This window comes from Prionailurus viverrinus, chromosome E2 (genome assembly GCF_022837055.1).
Source record: "Prionailurus viverrinus isolate Anna chromosome E2, UM_Priviv_1.0, whole genome shotgun sequence".
NCBI classification, from domain to species: Eukaryota; Metazoa; Chordata; class Mammalia; order Carnivora; family Felidae; genus Prionailurus; species Prionailurus viverrinus.
The window spans coordinates 24579526-24601575 of NC_062575.1; the positions used below are offsets into that span (position 1 = coordinate 24579526).

Here is a 22050-nt window from a genome sequence, read left to right on the forward strand (position 1 = left end):
AGACACAAATGGAAAGTTGAGGCTGTTCTCGGTAGTTGATCACCTTCATTCATTTAATCAAGAGAGAGAGAACATCTTTTCTGTAAGGATATATGCGCAAGAGGATTCTTTTTTATTATCAACAGTCCGTAGTCTTTGCTTCTGCTTTTGTTGCCTGAACAAGCATGTGCAGAATCAACTACAGAAGTGGTCTAAGCTCAGGCAAGCAGAGGTCATTTCCCTGACAATGGATTAAAACAATGCTTAGACCTAGTTTTGAAGGTTTTTTGAAAACTGCTCATGTAAACACAATGTCCAGGATTCTCTTTTTTTTATAATAATTTTTTTTTTTAGTTTTTATTTAGCAGGGAGAGAGCAAGCAGGAGAGAGAGAGAGGGAGACAAACTCCCAAGTAGGCTCTGCACCATCAGTGCAGAGCCTGATGCAGGGCTTAAACTCAGGAATGTGTGATCATGACCTGAGCAGAAATCAAGAGTTAGATGCTTAACCAACTAAGCCACCCAGGCACCCCAATGTCCAGGATTCTTAATCATTCTAGAGCTGTAAAGTATCTCGGTGCCTTGCATAATAAATGAGGACCAGGAAGGTATCATCACAACCCTGATGTCTTTTAATGTAATGTGGGAGGTAGGAGAGCAGCATTTTCATTTCTTAGGGGATTTGTGAAATTATGCACCTGGAAATTTATGTTATTTAATTCTTATTCAAATTTTCACAAAGTATATAATTTTAATGGCTGTGGTTATCTGTGTTATATTAATGTGGTAGAAAAAATTATAATTAACATGAAAACTATACTGCATTCCATATTTCTTAATTTATTATCCTAAAAAAATGTAGCTATTCTGATGATCAGAACACCATACCATTTGGTGGAAAAATACTTTAATTACTGGAAAGCATTGCATGAAAACAGCGAGATTTATGAATTATATCCTTACTGACACTAAACCCAAAACATATCACATATTGAAAGACTGAAAAGCATATTCCCAAGTCCCCAGTATTGGTACTTTCCGGACAACCTTTGAATACAAAGAGGCTAGGGGGATTTTTGACTCTACTCTTCTATACAATTACAAACTTGATAGTTTTCTTATCTTACTCAGAAGATTGTAAAGTTATACAAATAAGCTAAAGCCCTGTGGAACACAAGTTATTAGTGGCTTATTTCTTAGATCGTAGATACCTATGTTGATCTGGTGTAAATAGTACTGCAATTGGTCAGGTGATACGTGGGCTCCTTAATCTGAGTGTGCATGGGAAGATCTCGGGAACTGGTTAAAACAGTTTCACACCTTCACCCTCACAATCTGTGACTCAATAGGTTTGGAGTGAAGCTGAAAATTTACATGTCTAACAAGTTCTAGAGGAAGCTAATGCTGCTGGTCTAGAGACCAGGCTTTGAATCCACTTGCTCAGTGGGTGATTAATGCCATATTCCGTTACTTGGAGTCCAAGGCAGTGTGCCAGGAGATTCTGAAAACAAAATAAGAGAGGTGTGACACATCTTTTTGAGGTGTTACCAGAATATGGGCAAAGCTATTTCGTTTTTTTTAAAGAAATAATGTTGATATATTAAGGAATGAAATGCAGAAACAGCATGACATATCCTGAGAAAAACACAAGACCTCAGAGTTGTGCCAAGTTTATAATTGTCTGCTTCTACCTGTGAAAGCTATCACCTAATATGACTGCCTGCCTAACTTGCTAGAGCTTTTCAAACACGTCCACCCAAACGTTGTAAAATTAGGGGTTCCACAGGGCAAGTGCTGTTATGCCTGTATAGCTAATCTTGAATCCCCAGGTTTTAGCTTCAGGTCTGGCAAAAATAGAGGCTCAATAATCTGTGTGGTGTTAGGCAAGATTTCTTTTATTGTAACCTCTCTTGTGTCTAGTTGCCCCCAAAGGAAAATAAGAACAATGATAGAACCACTTCATTGGGAAGATAATGTTTTAGGTCGGGCCTGTCATATTGATTGAAGGCAATATTTGATACTATTTATCAAATATAGTAAATGTACTGAGAGCTTACTGCGTGCCACGCCACTGTTTAATAATAGTGAATAGACAAGGTGATATATACCATTCCATATGAAATTCTTTGTTGGGAGTGGGTGGGCTGAAAATTTCAGGTAAACCAGTTCATGATGCACTTCTTAATTAACTGCATGGCTCACAGTTCAGAAAACACGGCTACAGAGGTTTTTATTCCTTTCAGAGACAATGCCTGCCTGGAGGATATGGCAGCAAACAAAGATAGGGGGAAGAATTGAGCCTCCTTCAGGCTTATTTGTGTAAATTAGGAGTCTGGTGTATGCCTATGATTGTCTAAATAACTCTTTATTATTTATATATCAGCAACTGTATTCATCATTGATTTCCGTTAACAAAAACACACATCCATACAAGCTATGCTCTAATTAGAGAGCGAATTAGAAGTGTCTAATGCCTTAGTACTACAGAAAAATGACAATACGTAGGTTTATGTATTTACAAAAGTAAAGTTTAAGCTCTTATCTTTTGCAATTCTTCAGGCTCTCATGGATGCTCTCCACAGGGTTTGACCCCCTTATCCGTCCTACATTATACTTGCTGCTTGTTAGAATGCAGGTGCTAATTAACTAGTTAACACCTTTTGTACAGTACTAAGAGCCCCGCCTTCTGTGCCTTCTAAGGTGTCTCTTTGAGTTACCCACTAAAAAGAGATGTGCTTCCCACGGCAAGTATGTATTACTTTTGTAATTAAAAACTCAAAATAACATATAACTTTTCAAAGGGCATGAAGCACCCTTTCCTCTTCCTAGCTCACAAATAGCATTTTTCCACATGGCCAGTTTGTGGTGACTTGGATTCTTTGCTCCCTCCTCTGATTTTGAATTGATTTTCCAAGGGGTAGCACCCAGGGATCTCTCTGCATTGTAAATACCACTTATCTGGAGATTGTGGTCTTGGTGAAGCAATCATTCACCCAGAGCGGAGTTCTTTTCAAACTGGACACACTGCTCTGTTTTCTGACATATCATGCTTTGTTTGATAGTTTCAAAATAGGTCCATTAAGTGTCTCCACATTCTGATTCTCAAATAGCTGCTAAATTCTTTTTTGTTTCATCATACGGGAATAATATAGTATAGTACATATTACACAGTACATAGGGCATAGCATAGTACGACATAGTGAGACACAGAATAGTGCATGCCATTTGCTCCTAATCAGAGTCAGCCTCTGATTATGGGTCCCACATCCGTCGGTTATGGCACCCCATGATAGTGTCCTAAACATTTTAGTTTTTTCTTTTCTTTTCTTTTCTTTTCTTTTCTTTTCTTTTCTTTTCTTTTCTTTCCTTTCCTTTCCTTTCCTTTCCTTTCCTTTCCTTTCCTTTCCTTTCCTTCCTCCTTCCATTCTCTTCTCTTCTCTTCTCTTCTCTTCTCCCTTTCTTTTATCTTCCCTTCCCCTCCCTTCTTTCTTTTTATAAACAGTCATTGTTTTCCTTTGACTGTTTTCATTTTGTATATATTATTTTATCTTGAGGGTTTTTTTTTACTATTTTAATGTTTGCTATTATTGTAACCTATTACCAATAATATTCTACATTTTTTAGGTTTAGTTATTTATTTTGAGAGAGCGAGAAAGAGGGAGGGGCTGAGAGAGGAGGAGAGAGAAAATCCTAAGCAGGCTCTATGTTGTCAGCACAGAGCCCAGCCTGGGACTCGATCTCATGATCCATGACATCATAACCTGAGCTGAAATCAAGAGTTGGATGCTTAACTGACAGAGCCACCCAGATGCTCCTAAATGTTTTTAAATAGGTATTCATTTGTTCTGCCATCGTGTAAGGAAAAAAAAAAGCTTGCTCATATTTTGGATTCTTTAGGATAACTTGAAAGCGATAGAATTACTAAGTCAAATGTTTGACTCTATCTATATATCTACATGTACATATCTGTGTATCCATCATACCTATGTATGTATGTATGTATCCTTTGTTTTGTATCCCTGACTGTACTAACTACTTGGGTAGTTGCTATTATTATTATGCTACAAATACCCAAATGGAAAACATCTGTAATTGAGCACATGAATGAATTGAAAATATGCATTTCTTGAAATATGTATTTCTTCCTTTTTTTTTTTTTCCAGGAAGCTAAAAGTGATTAAGTTTTAGGGTTTATGTGAAGTCTAAATGAGGTAATCCCTTAAGTAAATACTTGGGCCGTGTGTGTGTGTGTGTGTGTGTGTGTGTGTGTGTGTGTGTGTGTATAGTGTTTCCTCTATTTTTGATGGTAATGATCAGTATCTAATTAAAACAAAAGACTGATATTTGAAAGTAAGAAAAGGCAATTGACAATGAGTTGGAAATATAGCAGTTAAAATGATATGGGATTCTCTAGGAATTTGTGGATTTTCCCTTCATGCTTCTCCTTTGAAAGAATGTCATGAGTGAAGTTTGTATTTAATGACCATCCCGATTCCTAATTATTTTCCTGGGGAATCGGGAGAGCTGCTAAGGTAGCTACATATCCTGTATGAAATACTGTTTTGAAAATATTTCTCTGGAGAATTTAAAAACAAGAAGAGCTCAGATTCCACCGTTTTTAGACCTATCCCGGTGCTCCTCATTTCACACATTTGTACTCAAACATGTACAAAATCCTTGCTGCCACATTTTCCTTTCTGCCTGGAGAACAGCTGTAAAGATATTAATTGTGCTTCAGTTATAAATGGATTGCCAAAAGGGACAGAACGGGTTGTGTATCTCATCAGCATGCCCTGTCTGGTATAAATAATGAGACAGGAACTTGGTAAATTGGAAATTTGTGATAAAAATGAGATGTGATATTATAAAGTCCCATCAGTTCCTTCTTTGAACGCATTGATTTTTAAGGCATTCTGCAGGACTGCTAAATCAATGATTGTCTGTCACAAAATGTTGGTTAAAAGGGTTCTATTACTGGGGTCAACTACAAATTAGCCCAAAGGGTAAACACAAAGGTAGTATAAATGTTAAAAGGAAAAAAAAAGTCACAGATGTTGTGAAATAGAGTTGGAAAGGCACAATTGTAAGAAAATGTATACACTCACTGTCCCTCCTACGGTTCTTAACTGTGGTAACTAGGAAGACTTGAAGAGTGGAAGTACAACTTAATTGAACAAGGTACTTGATCATTTCACTTATTTTTAAAGCAAAGTTGGGCTTTTCTTTGATGTTTCTCCAAATTCTCTGTGTGTCTTTCGAATCTGCCGATGTTCACATGTACCTTTTGTGAGCACCTAGCAAAGCTCTTTCCCAGCACATCATGCTTAAATTTTAAACAAACCTAAGAAAATATTGATAGTTCCAAATGTTTCATACAAATAAATTGATACATTTTGACTTGTTTCTTAAACCCAATTTTGGAAGAAGTCTTACCTTAATGTGATAAACATTGGTGGATGGAATTTTAAAAAAAAAATCACATAACTATACAGAGACATGAATACTTTCATTTCTTATGACCAAGTCAGTATTCTGAAATCACAGAATACCCTTGAAGTTGAACTACCTGTCATTTCACGTCATCAGGAGAGGTTGCATTTCCGTACCTCCAGTCTGCCTTCCACTTTTCCCTAAGCACGAGTCTCCTCTGCACCCATACACAACTCCTTGAACTAAACTAAGTTATAGACTGTGTGGTGATGTTTCTTTCCATAACTCTCCCTGTGTTCGTCTGTGAGCCCTCCTCTCAGGCCATGAAGGACCTATATTCATTTTTAAAACCCCAGGGCCAAGCATGGTTTGATGGTGTCCAACAATCGATAAATGTCTGTAGGATGAGAGGAAGGAACTAAGGAAAGGAGAATAAAGAGAGAAAAGGATACACACAAACAGATACAGAAGAATAAGAGGAAGAGATGAAAAATTAATTCAACTTCCTCCTGCTGTTTTGTTGAACTCTTTCAAGGTATGGTCCCTTCTGATTCAGCTTTATGTCTTCAGGACTAGAAACATCATCGTTCTGTTTCTCTCTGTCTCACCCTCTCTCCCTCTTTGTTCCCCTTTCCATCCTCTCCATTTGAAAACCACTCAAGATGTTGGCAGATCCTTAGTCACTTTTTGTAAACTCAGTGCCTCCCTAGCCTTTCACATATTCTTTTGTTTTGGTCAAGATTTGAAGTAAGGCAGAGTTTTCAATACATTTCTCCCAAACTCTGTACAGGTATACAGGTATCAAGGTCTCGCTTCATTCTTCTAGTAATTTTGTTTCCATGCTACAGTCTGCTTATTTAATGTGACTGCATAAAACTTCTCAAGTATAATTGTAGAAGACTTTTTTTCTCACATATATGTTAATATGAACTGGGGGAAAGAAAAGAGGCTGTTAACTGCAGTCCCAGAATTCCTACATGTAGGAATGAGAGGTTAGCACCAGAGTTACCAAGGATGGGGTTAGGAATTGACCTCAGTAGACTTGATTTCAAATCCTTTGAATAACTTTCTTTAAGGTGAAGTTTTCTTGCCAAGGCTGGTTATTTGTAAGGATTATATATGTGTGGATTTCTGAGTTGTATGGTCAGGTTTTAGACATGCATCTAAACTTGACTGTTTATGGTAAGGTGCTGGAACTTTAGAGTTGAATTATCTGGGTTTGAGGAAAGAAGAAAAGTGAGTTAGAATAGCATTTCTTCACTTACTATATGCCTCAATACATGTATTTAGCTTCGTTGCACATGGTTTTCCATACTTTTGAGTGTGTTGGGAGACAACAGTATCAGGTTAATAGGTATATTTAGTGTAAAAATGAGTAAGGGAAGGTAAAGGATACTGCATAGTGAGTATGTAGCACATAGTTGGAGATAATTGTTCCAACTAGAATTTGAAATTAGGATAGGTGATATATCTGTAACTCTTTTCAGATTGAAAGTCAATGTGTTTATCAGAAGTAAAATTTGATATAAAATATACTAATACCAGAATACAGATACTGTATATCTCTGTGTTTTTTTGTTTGTTTGTTTAATACAGTAGAAGTGTTGATTTTGGGTCAGGTGGAACTAGAATTGAATGACAGCTTCTTAAATTATAACCTAGACCCTGGTAATAAGAGATGGTGATATACTGTGTCTTAGTCAGGACTGTGATCAAAAACTACCACAGCCTGGGTGACTTAAACAACAAGCATTTATTTCTCACAGTTCTGGAAGCTGGGAAGTCCAAGATCAGAAGATCCAGTATCTGATAGAACCTACTTCCTACTTTGCAGGTGGCTGTCTTCTTGCCATGTCTTCACATGATAGAGAGCAGGGGGAGGGAGAGAGAGGCACATTCTTTTGCCTCTTCTTATAAGGGCACTAATCCCACTACCCAAAGCAATCTACACATTCAGTGCAATACCTATAAAAAAAAACACGAGCATTTTTCACAGAGCTATAACAAACAATTCTAAAATTTTCATGGAGCCAGAAAAGACTCCAAATAGCCAGGGTAATGTTGAAAAAGAAAACTAAAGCTGGAGGCATCACACTTCTGGACTTCAAGCTGTATTACAAAGCTGTAATCATTAAGACAGTATGGTACTGGCACAAAGAGAGACACGGATCAGTAGAACAGAATAAAGAACCAAGAAATGGACCCAAAAATGTGTGGCCAACTAATCTTTGACAAGGCAGGAAAGAATATCCACTGGAAAAAAAGACAGTCTCTTTAGCAAGTGGTGTTGGGAAAACTGGACCATTTTCTTAACCATACACAAAACCAAAATGGAGGAAATACCTAAATGTAAGACAGGAAACCTTCAAAATCCTAGAGGGTAAAAGAGGCAAAAACCTCTTTGACCTCAGCTGCAGTAATTTCTTACTAGGCATGTTGATTGAAGCAAAGGAAATAAAAGCAAAAATGAACTATTAGAGCTTCACCAAGGTGAAAGCTTCTACATAGGGAAGGAAACAATCAACAAAACTAAAAGGCAATGGGAGAAGATATTTGCAAATGACATATCAGATAAAGGGTTAGTATCCAAAATCTCTAAAGAACTTACCAAACTCAACACCCAAAAAACAAATACTCCAGTGATGAAATGGGCAAAAGACATGAACAGACACTTTTCCAAAGAAGACATCCAGATGGCTAACAGACACATGAAAAGTTGCTCAACATCACTCATTATCAGGGAAATACAAGTCAAAACCACACTGAGAGATACCACCTCATGCCAGTCAGAATGGCTCACATTAACAACTCAGGCAACAACAGATGTTGGTGAGGATGCTGAGAAAGAAGAACTCTTTTACACTGCTGGTAGGAATACAAACTGGTGCAGCCACTCTGGAGAACAGTATGGAGATTCCTCAAAAAATTAAAAATAGAGGTACCCTATGACCTAGCAATTGCACTACTAGGTATTTATACAAGGATACAAAAATGCTGATTTGAAGGGGCATATGCACCCCAGTGTTTATAACAGCACTACTAATAGTAGCCAAAAGATAGGGGCATCCCAAATGTCCAGCAACTGATGAATGGATAAAGAAGATCTATCTATCTATCTATCTATCTATCTATATCTATATCTATATCTATATCTATATCTATATCTATATCTATATAGATACACACACACACACACACACACTAGAATATTACATGACAATCAGAAAGAATGAAATCTTGCCATTTGCAACAACGTGGGTGGAACTAGAATTTATTATGCTATGTGAAGTAAGTCATTCATAGAAAGACAAATATCATATGACTTAACTCATGTGGAATTTAAGAGACAAAACAGATGAACATAAGGGAAAGGAAGGAAAACTAAGATAAACACAGGCAAAATGTAAGAGATACTTAAATATGGAGAACAAACTGAGCATTGCTGGAGGGGTTTTGAATACAGGGTTGGGCTAAATGGGTAATGGGCATTAAGGAGGGTCCTTGTGGGATGAGCACTGAGTGTTATATGTAAGTGATGAATCACTAAATTCTATTCCTGAAAACATTATTATACCATATGTTAGCTAACTTGGATTTAAAAAAAGAAATAGTCAGTAATCCCATTATAAAGACCTTACCCTCATGACCTAGTTATTTCCCCCACAGTCCCATCTCCTAAAATTATCCCATTGGGGGTAAATATTTCAACATACAAATTTGGGGGGAACACAAAATGCAGTCCATAGTATCCTGTTAGTGTTTTTTTTTTTTTAAATAGGGATTAAAGGACTTCCCTATATAATACTAGTGGAACATTTAGCAGGGAGTGACTCAGATTCAAGAAATGCGGTCTTTATTTTCTCCAGTTTAAGTAGAATTTCCTTAAGCACATTCTAGCAAGATAGGCAGAAGGTCCTTGTTTTTTCATCAAACATAGGAAAATCCCAAAAGATTTATTCATGCAGGAAAGGGCCTACCACATTTCCAGCCCCCTCAGTAGGGAAGGAGAGACTAACCTTCCTCCACTCTCCTCCATCCTGTCCCCTCTCCTAGGACTCCATCCCTGACCATTGCTACTGCTCTTCAGTATCAGATGATTTTGTTGATTCACACTTGGATAGAATCTCCTAGTCCAGTTCTTTGCCAGAACCATGCTTGCCTTGCCTGGAAGGAAGCTTTGGGGCTGTTCTTTCACACAATGATAAGGTAACCTGTGATGCCCAATTTTCAGACTTGGGCTCTTACAGATTCGCCTTCACAGATGTGGCTGCAGCCTTCCTAGATGCAGGATTGTAAAACCTAGAGAGGCTTCACTTTGTCACCCATGGAACTTACCATCATTGCCCTTCTTCCCAGTTTCTGGTAAAGACACTTTACCCCTGGTAAAGACACTTTCTACCTTCTCAGACCCAAAATAAAATCTTCAGGCTGTCATTTCTTCTACAGGAAGTTTTCATGAGCTCATATAAGGAACTGGTATTATACTAGGTTTTATTTATAGCCACAAAAGTGGGCCCATCTTTAGGAAGTCAAGACTCCTCTCTTAAGAGGAGGAAAAATTCCTATTGTTTATTTTCTAGTGAATGTATAAAATATGAAAATAAGACAAAACAGTAGAAACAAATAATTCAAAAGATCAATGGACCAGACTCCTCTTAATCACTGAATGTGTCTTCCTAAAGAAAAGAACCATTCATTCATTCATTCATTCACTCATCTATTTAACAAATATTTATTTCACTTTCTCAGTTGCTGGAGAGAGAAATAAAAATATTAGGCCAAGTTCTCTGTACTTGAAGATAGAAAATTCAGAACCAGTATCATAGTTATAAAGGCTGGGAACCTCTGTAACTGGTTTTGAATATAGGTTTTACCCCTTTCTGTTTGAATGGAGATCATCTTAACAGATGTTCCAAGGCTTGTTGCAAAGATTAAAAGAATAAATATTTTATAACAGGCATTGTTCTTAGTGCTTGTACCCCTAGGATGATGTAGAGCTGTACCTCTTATATAAATAAAGGATGAGGCCACCTTGCAGAGGAATGGGCTAATTCTGCAGAGGAGGGTCAGATGGGAAAGTTTGAGAGAATAAGAAAGAATATTGTTTTCAAGAAGCTTTCAGGGGCACCTAGGAGGCTCAGTCGGTTAAGCATCCGACTTCGGCTCAGGTCATGATCTGAGAGTTCATGAGTTTGAGGCCCACATCCAACTCTGTGCTGATAGCTCAGAGCCTGGAGCCTGCTTCAGATGCTGCGTCTCCCTTTCTCTGCCCCTACCCTGCTTGCTCGCTCTCGCTTGCTCTCTCTCTCAAAAATAAATATTAAAAAAAAAAAAAAATTTCAGTCTGGAAGGAAAAAATCTGTGCACGCTGCAATGTAAATATAAAAGGAAAAGATGTTCCCAGGGACAAATGAAGTATTTTTAGAGTTCAGCAGAGGGGACAGTTCAGCTTGGGGACAACTAAATCTTGAATCTGGGTCTCCATGAGTTAGGCAGATGTGTTGGGCAATCATAGGAATGTACTTGAGCAAGTCTGCGGGTTAAAAAAAATAATAATTGGGAAGATTAGAAACCTCTGGTGTAAAAGAATGTTGAAAACCCTTTTCTGACATTCTGTTTTCCTGAGATAAGTTCCAAACTTATCAACCTCCTTCATGGGGATTCTTCCTGATTTGTAACCCCACCTCTGAACTTTGACTCAAGAGCATCCTTGTTCTTAAATGTAACCTCAGTATCATTGCTCCCTCCTCCCAGAAACCTTGCCTTTGCTGTTTAGCTGCCTCTCCAGTGTGACTCACACTGTCTTTGTCTCCCCTACAGCACTTTATCACATCACTGGTTAGTCCTGTTATTTTCTGGTCACCCCCTGGTGTGTCCTTCAAGACAGCAAAACTCTTCTAACTATAAAGCCTCTTAGGTGCCTAAAATAAGGCTCAGCACATAGTAGGAGCTCACTGAAAATATAGCGTGGTAGCGAAGGGCCCAAATAAGCCCAACTCTCATCCTTTTCCGCTGCGGGCATCATGGATGGCAGCATGTATAGGATGGCATATTCGGGGTGAGTTAAAAGTCCCTGAAGCCATTTCTCTAGAATGATATTTCAATTAAGCCTGTTTTTGTCTAAGACTTTGCCTTCTCAGTAGCTCAGTGGTTCAGTGGTTTTTCACTTGGGCGCGTGTGAAATTTGATAGGAGAGTTCCTCATTTTGTCTTTGAGTTGAGGGGGTGGGGGTGGGGGGTAGAAAGTAACCATGTGAGGTGGTTGGTGGATGTGTTCATTAATTTGATTGTGGTAATCATTTCACAATGTCTACATTTATCAAACGATCACATTGTAGACTGCTTTAAATATATTACAATTTTTTTTGTCAGTTATGTGTCAGCAAAGGTGGAGGGGGGGAGATGTAAAGGAAGAGATTATAGTCACAACTACACTGTCAGTTTTAAAACTCCTAGCTTTTAACTAGAGAATTAAGCTCATTCTAAAAAGAATAAAAAAAGAACAGCCACTTGAGTGGTTATAATTTTGTTCTCATGCCTCTTAAGCTCAAATTCATCCTTCACCAAATGTGCACATGTCCAGGTAGCATGCCACAGAGAGCCATGGGTCAGTTGAGCTGAGGGGTCAGTTGAGCCATGGGTCAGTTGAGGGGATAGTGTCCCCTCATCCAGGGAATCCTGATTGTTTATCCATATGGAGCAGAATAAGACTATGAAGTAGTCATATCATAAAAGTGATATTCCCATTTTTAAATTAGGAAACTGAGTCTCCTAGATGTAAAAGAACAATCCTGGCTGCAGGAGAGTGACAAGTCATTGATAGCAAATGTGACCTCAGTCCAATAATAAGAGGATGTGAGCAAAACTTCTGACACTATAATTGTAGCATATGCCTGTGTTCCACGACATCGTGCTGATGCCTTCTAGAAATAAATTTTACAAAGATTTGCAGTTTCCTGTTACGGTGAAACCCTGTGAAAACATTGCTAAAATAATCGCCAAACCCTCTCGGGACAGAAATTCTGACTGCTGCACATTCTTTTGCCCTCCACGTCTAACTCAGAGCTCAGCATACAGCACCCACCATGCAAATAGCCTTTGTGTGAGGGAATGAATGAGTTCATATACTAAAATATAATGAAGGAAGCTTCCACCGACTGCAACCCTGACACATTGTAGAAGGTACCCACAGAGCCCCTGGTAGCATAATTTTGCAAGGTCAGGATGGAAGTAGCTGCCAGTCTAAAGCATAAATGATGCTAGTTTACTTCTTAGGTATTTATAGGATTTCATTCCATAGGTAACAGATTAGCGAAGGCTTGATAGCTGGAAGTAGGCAGCCTAAGAAAAGAAAGCATACTTTTTTTGTCCCATTGTACTATAAGAGTCATTCTGATTCTGAAAGAGTTTATTTATGCACATGGAACCGTAAAACAGACAGCTTATTAGTTTTCACAACCAGGCTTCCAATCGTCCTCATTATCTGTTTGCAAAAGCAGTGGGTAGGCCACCGTTCTGGCGCTGTTTGTGAGAAACACGGAAGGTACTTTTCTCCTGTGCATAGTAAACATGGCTGAGATTTTACAGTTACACATTTTCGTCCAATATTTTTCACTTCTCTCACCCAATGCACATTACAGATGTTCGCAGGAATGATGCATGGGTTGGATAGAAGACATCTGTGTGCTTGAATGCGTTTCCTGAAGTGTTTAATTGTTCCAGAAAGTTTCGAGCTCATTTTATAAACACAATGTTAAGTGTGTATGGATGTTGCATTAAGTTACAAAACTGTTTATACCTCTAAATGCTCCAGAATAAAATATGGAAATGGAATTTTATTTCCCCAGTTTATGTCCCAAATCATAGAGCCAGAGAAATGACAGGATGCATTTCGGTGCTGTCCATCCGCCTGACTGCAGTTAAGAATCTGTCCCTGTTCCCATAATAAAATCAATTTGGAGCATATAGTATCTGGCAGCAACATTTTACTACAGGCTGAGAGTTGGCACGTGAGAAGACACCCAGTGAGCAATGGTTAGACCTTTGCAAAAGATGATAGAGGAGGAAGTGACTGTTCAGGATTTCATTGTGCGGTATATGTCTTAAAGACCGTTTTCTGAAATGAAATGGCAAACCCGTGCTGCCCTTGCCTCCTGTTTAATTGGCTCTTACAAATTGCAAGATGGATCGCCAAAAAAGAAGAAAAGGGTTTGATCTTCTCTTCTCACCCTGACTGTAACTTCCCTAGTTTAACCAGTGGTTGTTCAGAACAGAACTTCCTAGAAGGAAGTAAAATCCTGTCTTCTTGCTTCCAGGTGGCACATCTCACTATTTATTTCCCTCAGAGCTTGGTTGAGAAAGAATTTTCCATGTGTGGGTTAAAAAAAACAAGCCATAAATTTTACTGATCCACGTTAATCCTCCTCATCCTCCAAAGATCCCCTAAGGCGGCCCTTGGAGGTTTGGATATTTGGCATATGTCTTCTATAATTAAATAGCAAAACTGGGGGGAAAATAAGCTCCTGGTAGGATTTAGGCCATCTTCGCACTGGGAGGATTTGCTTGAGGCCCTTCAGGAGAAAGTAATGTTGAAGACTATGGTGTCAGTTGGAGGGACGTGAAGAAAACTGCATTGGCTGCCTGCATTTACTCTCAGCTTTTCTGTAAGCATATTAGGTCTGTGTTCTCATGTAACTTGGGGGGTAGGAGGAACAAAATAAACAATGAAAAACCCTCTAGAATTACACAGCCATCATGCACAGAGGTATCCCAGAGCACATTTCCATGAAAGTGAAAAAATAATGGATTTGGCATCACACGTTTAAAACATCCAGGGCCGATGCTTCAGCTTCTAGTAAGGGATAATTTAAACGTCAACAAGTTACACAGGCCTTAAGAAATTATTGCTCTGCTATTCAACAACAACCAAAAAACGTTGCCATGGCAACACCTGTGCCTCACTACCTCTTGTATTGCCTAGTACTTGAGAGAATTAACAAGGAGGATGAGGGAAGATGGGCTGATGGTTTCATTTTATTAAAATAACCAATGCCTGCTGCATCATTGCTGTGACCCGTTAGGCCTCTGATCTTCGGAATGTGTGAATGTTTAAGGAAGACGTTTTCAGAGGATAACGCGGGGCACTCTATCCATGGACTGTACGTACTGAGCTTGCATCTGGGTAGCCAGAAGGTCAAAGCAAAAGTTTGAAGATGGTAGCAGGAAGGCCAGGAACATACACCTTTCTGAATTTCAGTAATTGCAAGGGTTCTGCTGCTTTATTTTCCCACCTGCTATCAGAACGCTTATTCTCTGAAAATGGATTGCAAATGACTCTTTGCAAATGGGGTTTATGTTCTTCTCATCATAAGAGTTTTCGCTTTTCCAGTGTGCGCATTTTCACGCTGCACCAAACCTTTGTTTTCCTGCTCAGGGTGTCAGCACCAGCATATTTCTTTCTGAATAATGTGCAGAATTGGTGTGCTGACTTGCTCATAAAAAAGTATAGTCTAGCTAACAGAGCTGCACTACCCAAACCCAACATCTTATTTTCCCGAAGGCCTTTCATCTTAGTTTGTCAGCAAACTGGAACCTCTAACCTGACAGTGTAAAATTTTTGATGGTTAATTTTGCTTGTAGTGTTTGCTGTCATTGTAGGGGGAAGACTTGTGGGCCCTGCTGCTAACGGGAGGGAACTTTCAGGTGTGGCAGGAGGCAAATGATACCGTGAGCCTTCTGTTAATTAAAATCCAAGTGCATGTTGGCAAATATCACTTATACAAGACACTAAATGCAGAAAAATGGGCTTATTAAAAGCAGAATGCACCTTGGAATTGACGTATTCATACTTGAATTGATACAGCAGGATGCATTGTGGTGACAGGGATCATTTTTGTTGACAACAGCTGGAAATACAACGGCTATATTATTATAATTAGGATCGGCATCAAGTTGGATTATAATAGGGGCTTTCTTGGAGAAATGGCACAGTGTCAAATTTATAGTCACCAGCTAAATGAGTCTCTTGTATCCTCGACAAAGGGACAGAAACAGTTCCAAATGAAAACACAAACAGAGAATCCTGTTGTTATATTTCCTGGGTATTACGCAGGGTCCTATTTATCACACACCAACACTTGCCGCTTTGAAGAAACATTATCCTGCAAGGTTTACACTTTTCAATTTGCCTCTGTGGTCTGCATTCTGCATGCATTTCCATGGAGAAGCCGACACCACAGCTTGACTAGAAATCTTTTCTGCTGCAAGATTAACCTCAAAGCATCCATTTTCCCCCCTCTGGATAATCACTTGACAAATGCATCCACAAAACCTCTACACACATCTATTCCAGTGTACAGGTGCATCAACAGTCTTGAATCACTATTAGGAGAAATATTATCCTTGACGGGAAGTAGAGCTGACTTTTCATTTCCAGATGTCTAAAGTTGAAGGATGTGGATTTCCCGGGAAGCCAGACATCAGGCAGAAATATCATGGATGAGGATGTGGGTAAAATCTTGCCTTAGCTACGTCGCATTGCTCGGGACAGTAGTTCATCTTCGAAAGAGTATGGGATTTGCATGGGCTGAGAGATAGGGCATTGATTTGAATGCCACCCATTCACATAACAGTGAGAAACTTGTGCTGATGATGTGCCCACTGCCTGGCCCTTGTGCTTGCTACATCCAAACACAGTTTATTTTTGAGTCCACAGCAGTTTTATACCAGAGAGGAAACTGACGTGAGATAAACTAGATGGGAGCAAGTGAGATGGAGTGAGTGTGTATGTGTATTTTCTAAGTTAGTTTCTTATTAAGGACATGAACATATTGTTACATTTGGGAAAGTCTTTCTGTGTTTTCCCCTCAAATGTAAGGAAATATACTACTATTAATTAGGCACAGCACTTAGAAATGACAGCACCCACCTCCACTTAAAATGATAAAAGATGAGTTTGTTTCTCAGTCTCTCATGCACATACACATAATGTACATATAATTACAGTGACAGCAAGGTCTCAGAAATATAAAATGTCAATGACTCTTCATTATTGTTTGCGTAACTTATTACATTTAATTATCTTAACAAGCCTAGGTGGTAGCAGTTATTTTACCTTCCTTTTTGCAGATTAAGAAATCAAAGCTTAGAAAAGTTTGTTTCTTTGGCCAAGGACACAGGACTCCTAGAAGTTGAACATGGGTATAAAACAAGTGTTCTGGTTCAACACAGTATGACTCCAAATTGATCTTCTTAGTCTCTTTTCTCTACTTAATATCATCCCATTTGATTCTCTCACAGAACTTTAAGGTGTGCAGAATGAAAAATGATTGTCTTCAGATGTGCAAAAAACTAAATCACAGAACGTGGAAATTATGGAAATCTGGCCCCTTCCTCCTGCCTCAGTGTTTGGTAATGTGATGGGACAATAAAAGAACATCAGGTTACAGTAATCAATGAAAACAAATAGAATCATCATCAGTCTGGCATTAGTTAAGTTCCCAGGAAAGATCCCTAAATTCCATTTAAGGAAAAATCATCTCCGTGGTCCTTTATGCACTATGAATGGTTAAAAAAACCTTCAATATATAAACAAATCTGAGTGAGAATTCTTCTGAATAATCATGATAGAAATTAATGTTTCTTTGTAGGGGAGTGAAGTCAAATTATAAAAGAGTCCGGGACCCACTACAGTCATTCTGAACAATGACTTTACTTAAGAGTTGCCTGAGAAGACTTTTAAAAATACTCCAGCACCATCCCCATATCGCCATGCCATAGATCTGAAAGGTACCCCAAAGATCTAAATGTTTTTCAATCCAGATTCTAAAATGTAGGCAGAGTTGGTGCTCATAGGCTTAGCATGTGGTCATTTCTGTGCTCAGCGTCTATATAGATTATTTAGTGTGACTCTCACAATAATTCTGATGTGTATTGTAGATTTGAAATTGGTGGGTGAGGCAGGTTAAATGATTTGCCCAAGGAGACGAGTAATTGTTTCAGCGTAGATTGGAAATATCCCATCTGCAAAACCATGACCCACATACTTCTCCACCCAAACACACCCACTGCACACATATATGCAGTGATTCTGTCATTGTTCACAAATTTGTTTGATTTATTTTTCTGCATGAAGGTGTTTCTCAATTTAAGTCACCTACTAGCAGGTAATTTTAGTGATGATAGGAATTTTTGACTATTTGTTCACTTCTTTGTTTCCTGTGCCTAGGCAGTGGTTAGAACAGAATTAGCTTAACGTCATATTTGAGTTCATTTTTCTCAAACAATGATAATGTGTTACTTCATAATGGTGGGGGGGAGCATTTCTCCTAAAAAAAAAAATAAGACAACTCAACAAAGCAAAACAAACAATTATTTCACGGACTTCTGCTTGGAAGAGTTCACCCTTTCTTATGAATCTCTGGACTATTAGCTCTCAGTAACTCCTGAGTCTTTTTCTTGCTATTCATTCTTTTTTTTTTTCTTTAACTTTTTCCAAACTATTCTTAGACTTAGAGAAAAGGGACAGAAAGAGTTCTGCATACCCCTCACTCAGTTTACCCTCATTTGAACATCTTATGGAAACTTAGTACAAAGGTGAAATCAAGAAAATGAGCCTCAAGATCCATATTTATTGTTAATGTTTTATCACCCCCCTAACTGGACTACTGCTGTAACCACATATCTAGTCTGATCTCCTAATCTTGTATATTGCTTGCTCCAGTTAAATCTGGGGGCACTAATCAAGGAGAACAGCATAGGATTGGTCTCTCACTGAAATACCTTCTCTGTTTCCTACAGGAAGAGCCAATACTCCCCATGTGGGCATTCAAATGACCTCTGCATTTTGTACTCCAGCTTGCCTCTCCAAAGTTAGCTTGATGGCTGATTTTTCCAATCAGATCTCCTCCTAAAATGTATTTATTTCACTTTCTTCCTCTTACCTGGAAGGTTTTTCCTCCATTTCTTTTCCATCGCACACAATATTCAAATAACTACAAATATTGTACTTTCACGTGCTCATCTTTACCAGCTTGTTGATGAGTTATTTTCGAAAGTGAGTCTTATTTTTTTCTTTGATATTGTTCCCAGTGTCTGATGGAATGTATTACAAAACCAACATGAGGTGTTTTTTTTTTATCACTGTAGATTTTGTAGCACCTCTGAATCATAATGCTGAGTAGAAATTCCAATTTTACAGGACTATCAACAGCTCAATGAATAGTATTACTACATTTTCATGTATAGTGACCGTAATTCAAAACCCTTAATAACATTTTGAATGGCAAGATCTTGCAAAAGCTCTATCCTATTTCAGTAAACATGGAGGTATGCTGCTCAGATCCGCCCTTCAAATTGAAACACTCTTCCCCCATGCTGCTTGAGAGTGTTGATTATTGGCATCTCAGGGCTGAAGGTCATCCAGCTGAAGAGAGCTGCATGACCCAAGACCAAGCCTCCATTCTCAGAGGGGTTCCCACATCCAATAACTGGACAGTGCTGGAGTCTAAAGGTCTGGCCCCATTTCCTCAATGACCATGTCAGGTATAGAGAGGCCGCTGGAGTCTGTGAGTGCATCACAGACCAAGGGCTGATTCCACCCAATATTGTCCTGTTCATTTCCCCACAGGTATCAGTTGAAGAGAACTCCCTGGTAAAAATTCTGCAATTAGGGGCATCTGGGTGGCTCAGTCAGTTGAGTGGCCAACTTCAGCTTGGGCTGTGATCTCACAACTTGTGAGTTTGAGCCCCGCATCGGGCTCTATGCTGACAGCTCAGAGGCTGGAGCCTGCCTCGAATTCTGTGTCTCCCTCTCTCTCTGCTCCTAACCCACTCGCGTTCTGTCTCCGTCTCTCTCAAAAGTAAATAAACATTAAAAAAAATTCTGCCATTAATCTGAGAGTCTACTTGCTAGGGAGCTTCTCTGTGACACTTAGATACCATCTGTCATTAAATCATCAGATGATTTATTCATTTGCCCATTCAATTATCAGTGTTTGATAATTACAGCAAAACCTTGGTTGGCAAGCATAATTCCCTTCCAGAACCATTCTTGTAATCCAAAGCACTTGTATATCAAAGCAAATTTCAAGAACCATTGGCTCAGTTGTGATCATGTGAAATTCAGCATCACACACTACTTGTATTGCAAGACATTGCTTGTTAATCGAGTTAAAATTTATTAGAAATGTTTGCTCGTCTTGTGGAACACTCACAGAACAAGTTACTTACCATCCAAGGTTTTACTGTATTATGTGTCCAACCCTTACTGGATTAAGGACATTGACCCTGTCCTCACAGAACTTGAAGCCTGTCACCACACCAGACATCTCCAATTGCTCCCAGTTTTGGCAGTTCCCAGAATTTCACACAGTCTTTCAGACTACTTTGCCTTTACTTATGCTTGACTTATTGCTTGGAATTCCTTCCCTGCTATTCTCATGATTAAACTCTACCTGTCTTTAATAATGTAAGTCAAATGCAACGTCTCGCAGAAAGCTGTCCTGTCCCTGCCCGCCCTCTCTGTGGAGTGAGAGTTCCAGACATGGTGCTGTTGCATTCAGCTGAATTTCTATGTGTGTGTGCACCAGTCCCCTCCTCTTCCCTTCCACCACCAAACTGTATACTCCTTCAGTGTAGACCTTATCTTAGTATCTTTACTTCATATGAGGCAAGCTATATGCGCTCAATTGCTGAATGAATGAGTGAATAACACAAAGAAAATGAATCCGAAAAAAAAAAAAGTTTTGATTCTATTATCCATAAGGCGTAATTACCTAAACATGCTGATTAATTGGTGGTTCCAATCTGATTTTATATTCTAAAGAATTAGATAAAATGAATTAAATATCCCTCTTATATTTCTGTGCAGTTTTTCTAGCAGCCATTTTATTCAGGTGTCTTCAGTTTTAGTTTTGCAAAACTTAAATGCTACGTGTGATATGATTAATTTTGTGTTTCATGTTTCTTTGATATTTTTCCTTTCCATATCCTCCAAGCCCACATGAATCTGATAGGTGTCTTTAAAATGAAAACAAAAAAGGAATCTTAAATAATATTGATTCTAAAAGGGTTATCTTTATATAGTGTTCCAGCCTAGCAGTACTCGTTCTTTTAAAAGACTTGGATAGTTTTGAAGTTATGACAGAGTAGTTTATCTCCATATTTTTGAAGAGATTTCTTATTTTCCTTATTCCCACACATGGATTTCTGTATGATATGCTTGGCAAAATTTAGCTCTTGGCAAAGGATAATGTGTTAATTATTATCTTTTCTCTCCCTCTTTTTCTTCTTTTTTTCCTCTTTCTTTCATTCTTCCTTCCTTCCTTTCTTTCTTTCTTTTTTTTAGGTACGTCTGTCACTAATGTAACAGCTACTGATGCTGATGACCCAGTTTATGGAAACAGTGCAAAGTTGGTTTATAGTATCTTGGAAGGGCAGCCTTATTTTTCCATTGAGCCTGAGACAGGTTTGTGGCCTAAATTTTGAATTCTATTTACCATGTTATTGCTTCAGGGAAACACTTTTCTTGGGATTTGGATTATGAAATGTCATGGTTAAGTACTTCACTGCCTGTATCAATAATATTTGAATGTGTTATTCCTGTGCAATGTGTGCTACATGGCAAGCCCAACAATCATTTTGATACTGATTAAAACAAATTGCAGACCCATTATAGAATATCACCTATTTAACAGATGGCCTGGCACCATTTTTTATCCTGGGGGGAAAATGTGTTTATACATCAGGCACACTTAAATATCAGATTTAAGAATAAAGCCAGTTGCTTATTGGCTCTGTGATTCTTTGCGAGTAATACTTACAAATCTTTTTTAAGTTTCAATTCCCCTATCTATAAATTGGGTATGGAATCTATTTAATAGTGTTATAATGAACATCAAATCAGGTAATAAATATCGACCATATAGTGCATGACATGTGGTAATCATCCAATGGGTGGGTATTATTATGTTTGCTATTAGGTTGCTTATTTATAAATCAGGATGCTGATATCTACCTGTTAGAGATCTTTATGACCTAGTGGTGGTGGTATTAATAAAAGTATTGCCAGTATTCGACCCAACCAGTATCCTGAATCTGGTGGTACAGATTTTAGAAATCATTAAGTTAGTTTCAACAACAAAACTTTTATAGCATACTTAAAAATTATTAATAACAGTGTCTTTTGCATGAATTTTTATTCTGTATCTTGTGGTTCGGTCTGCAAATTTTCCAAATTGACAAATTCAATACATAGCTACGTATAGTATAGGTATAATATATTTTCTCTGATTCATGAGTTTTCAGTATTATTGAGATAAATTTCCATGTCTTACCAGTAAGTCAATTATTAATAAATTAAAAATTTAAAGCCTCTCTTTGCTTTTTTTTTTAACTCAAAGAGTAAAATCCTCATGCACTTAAAAGTGAGAAAAAGTACAATTTATATATAAATAGGTCATGTCTTAAAATTGAATTTAGATTTAGGAACAGGAAGAAACTCTTGTAAAAGACATTAATTAGGGGCATAATTACATACTCTTCCTCAGAGAAGAGAGAAGTCTGTTATAAACTTCATCTCATTTGGGCTCCTTGATGACCCTAGGGGAAGTGTCAGAGAAGGCAGTCAGCTGAAAGAGAGAGAA

The 22050-nt window shown here is 38.3% G+C and overlaps 1 protein-coding gene across 2 annotated transcripts in view; it reads left to right on the forward strand.

Moving 5' to 3' along the window:
- CDH8 (cadherin 8) overlaps positions 1-22050 on the forward strand; it is a 348752-nt gene that overhangs the window by 124950 nt on the left and 201752 nt on the right. For both annotated transcript variants that reach the window (XM_047835884.1, XM_047835885.1), the window contains exon 3: positions 20754-20873. In XM_047835884.1, the coding sequence (XP_047691840.1) occupies positions 20754-20873 (120 nt within the window). The remainder of the gene's footprint in view (positions 1-20753; positions 20874-22050) is intronic.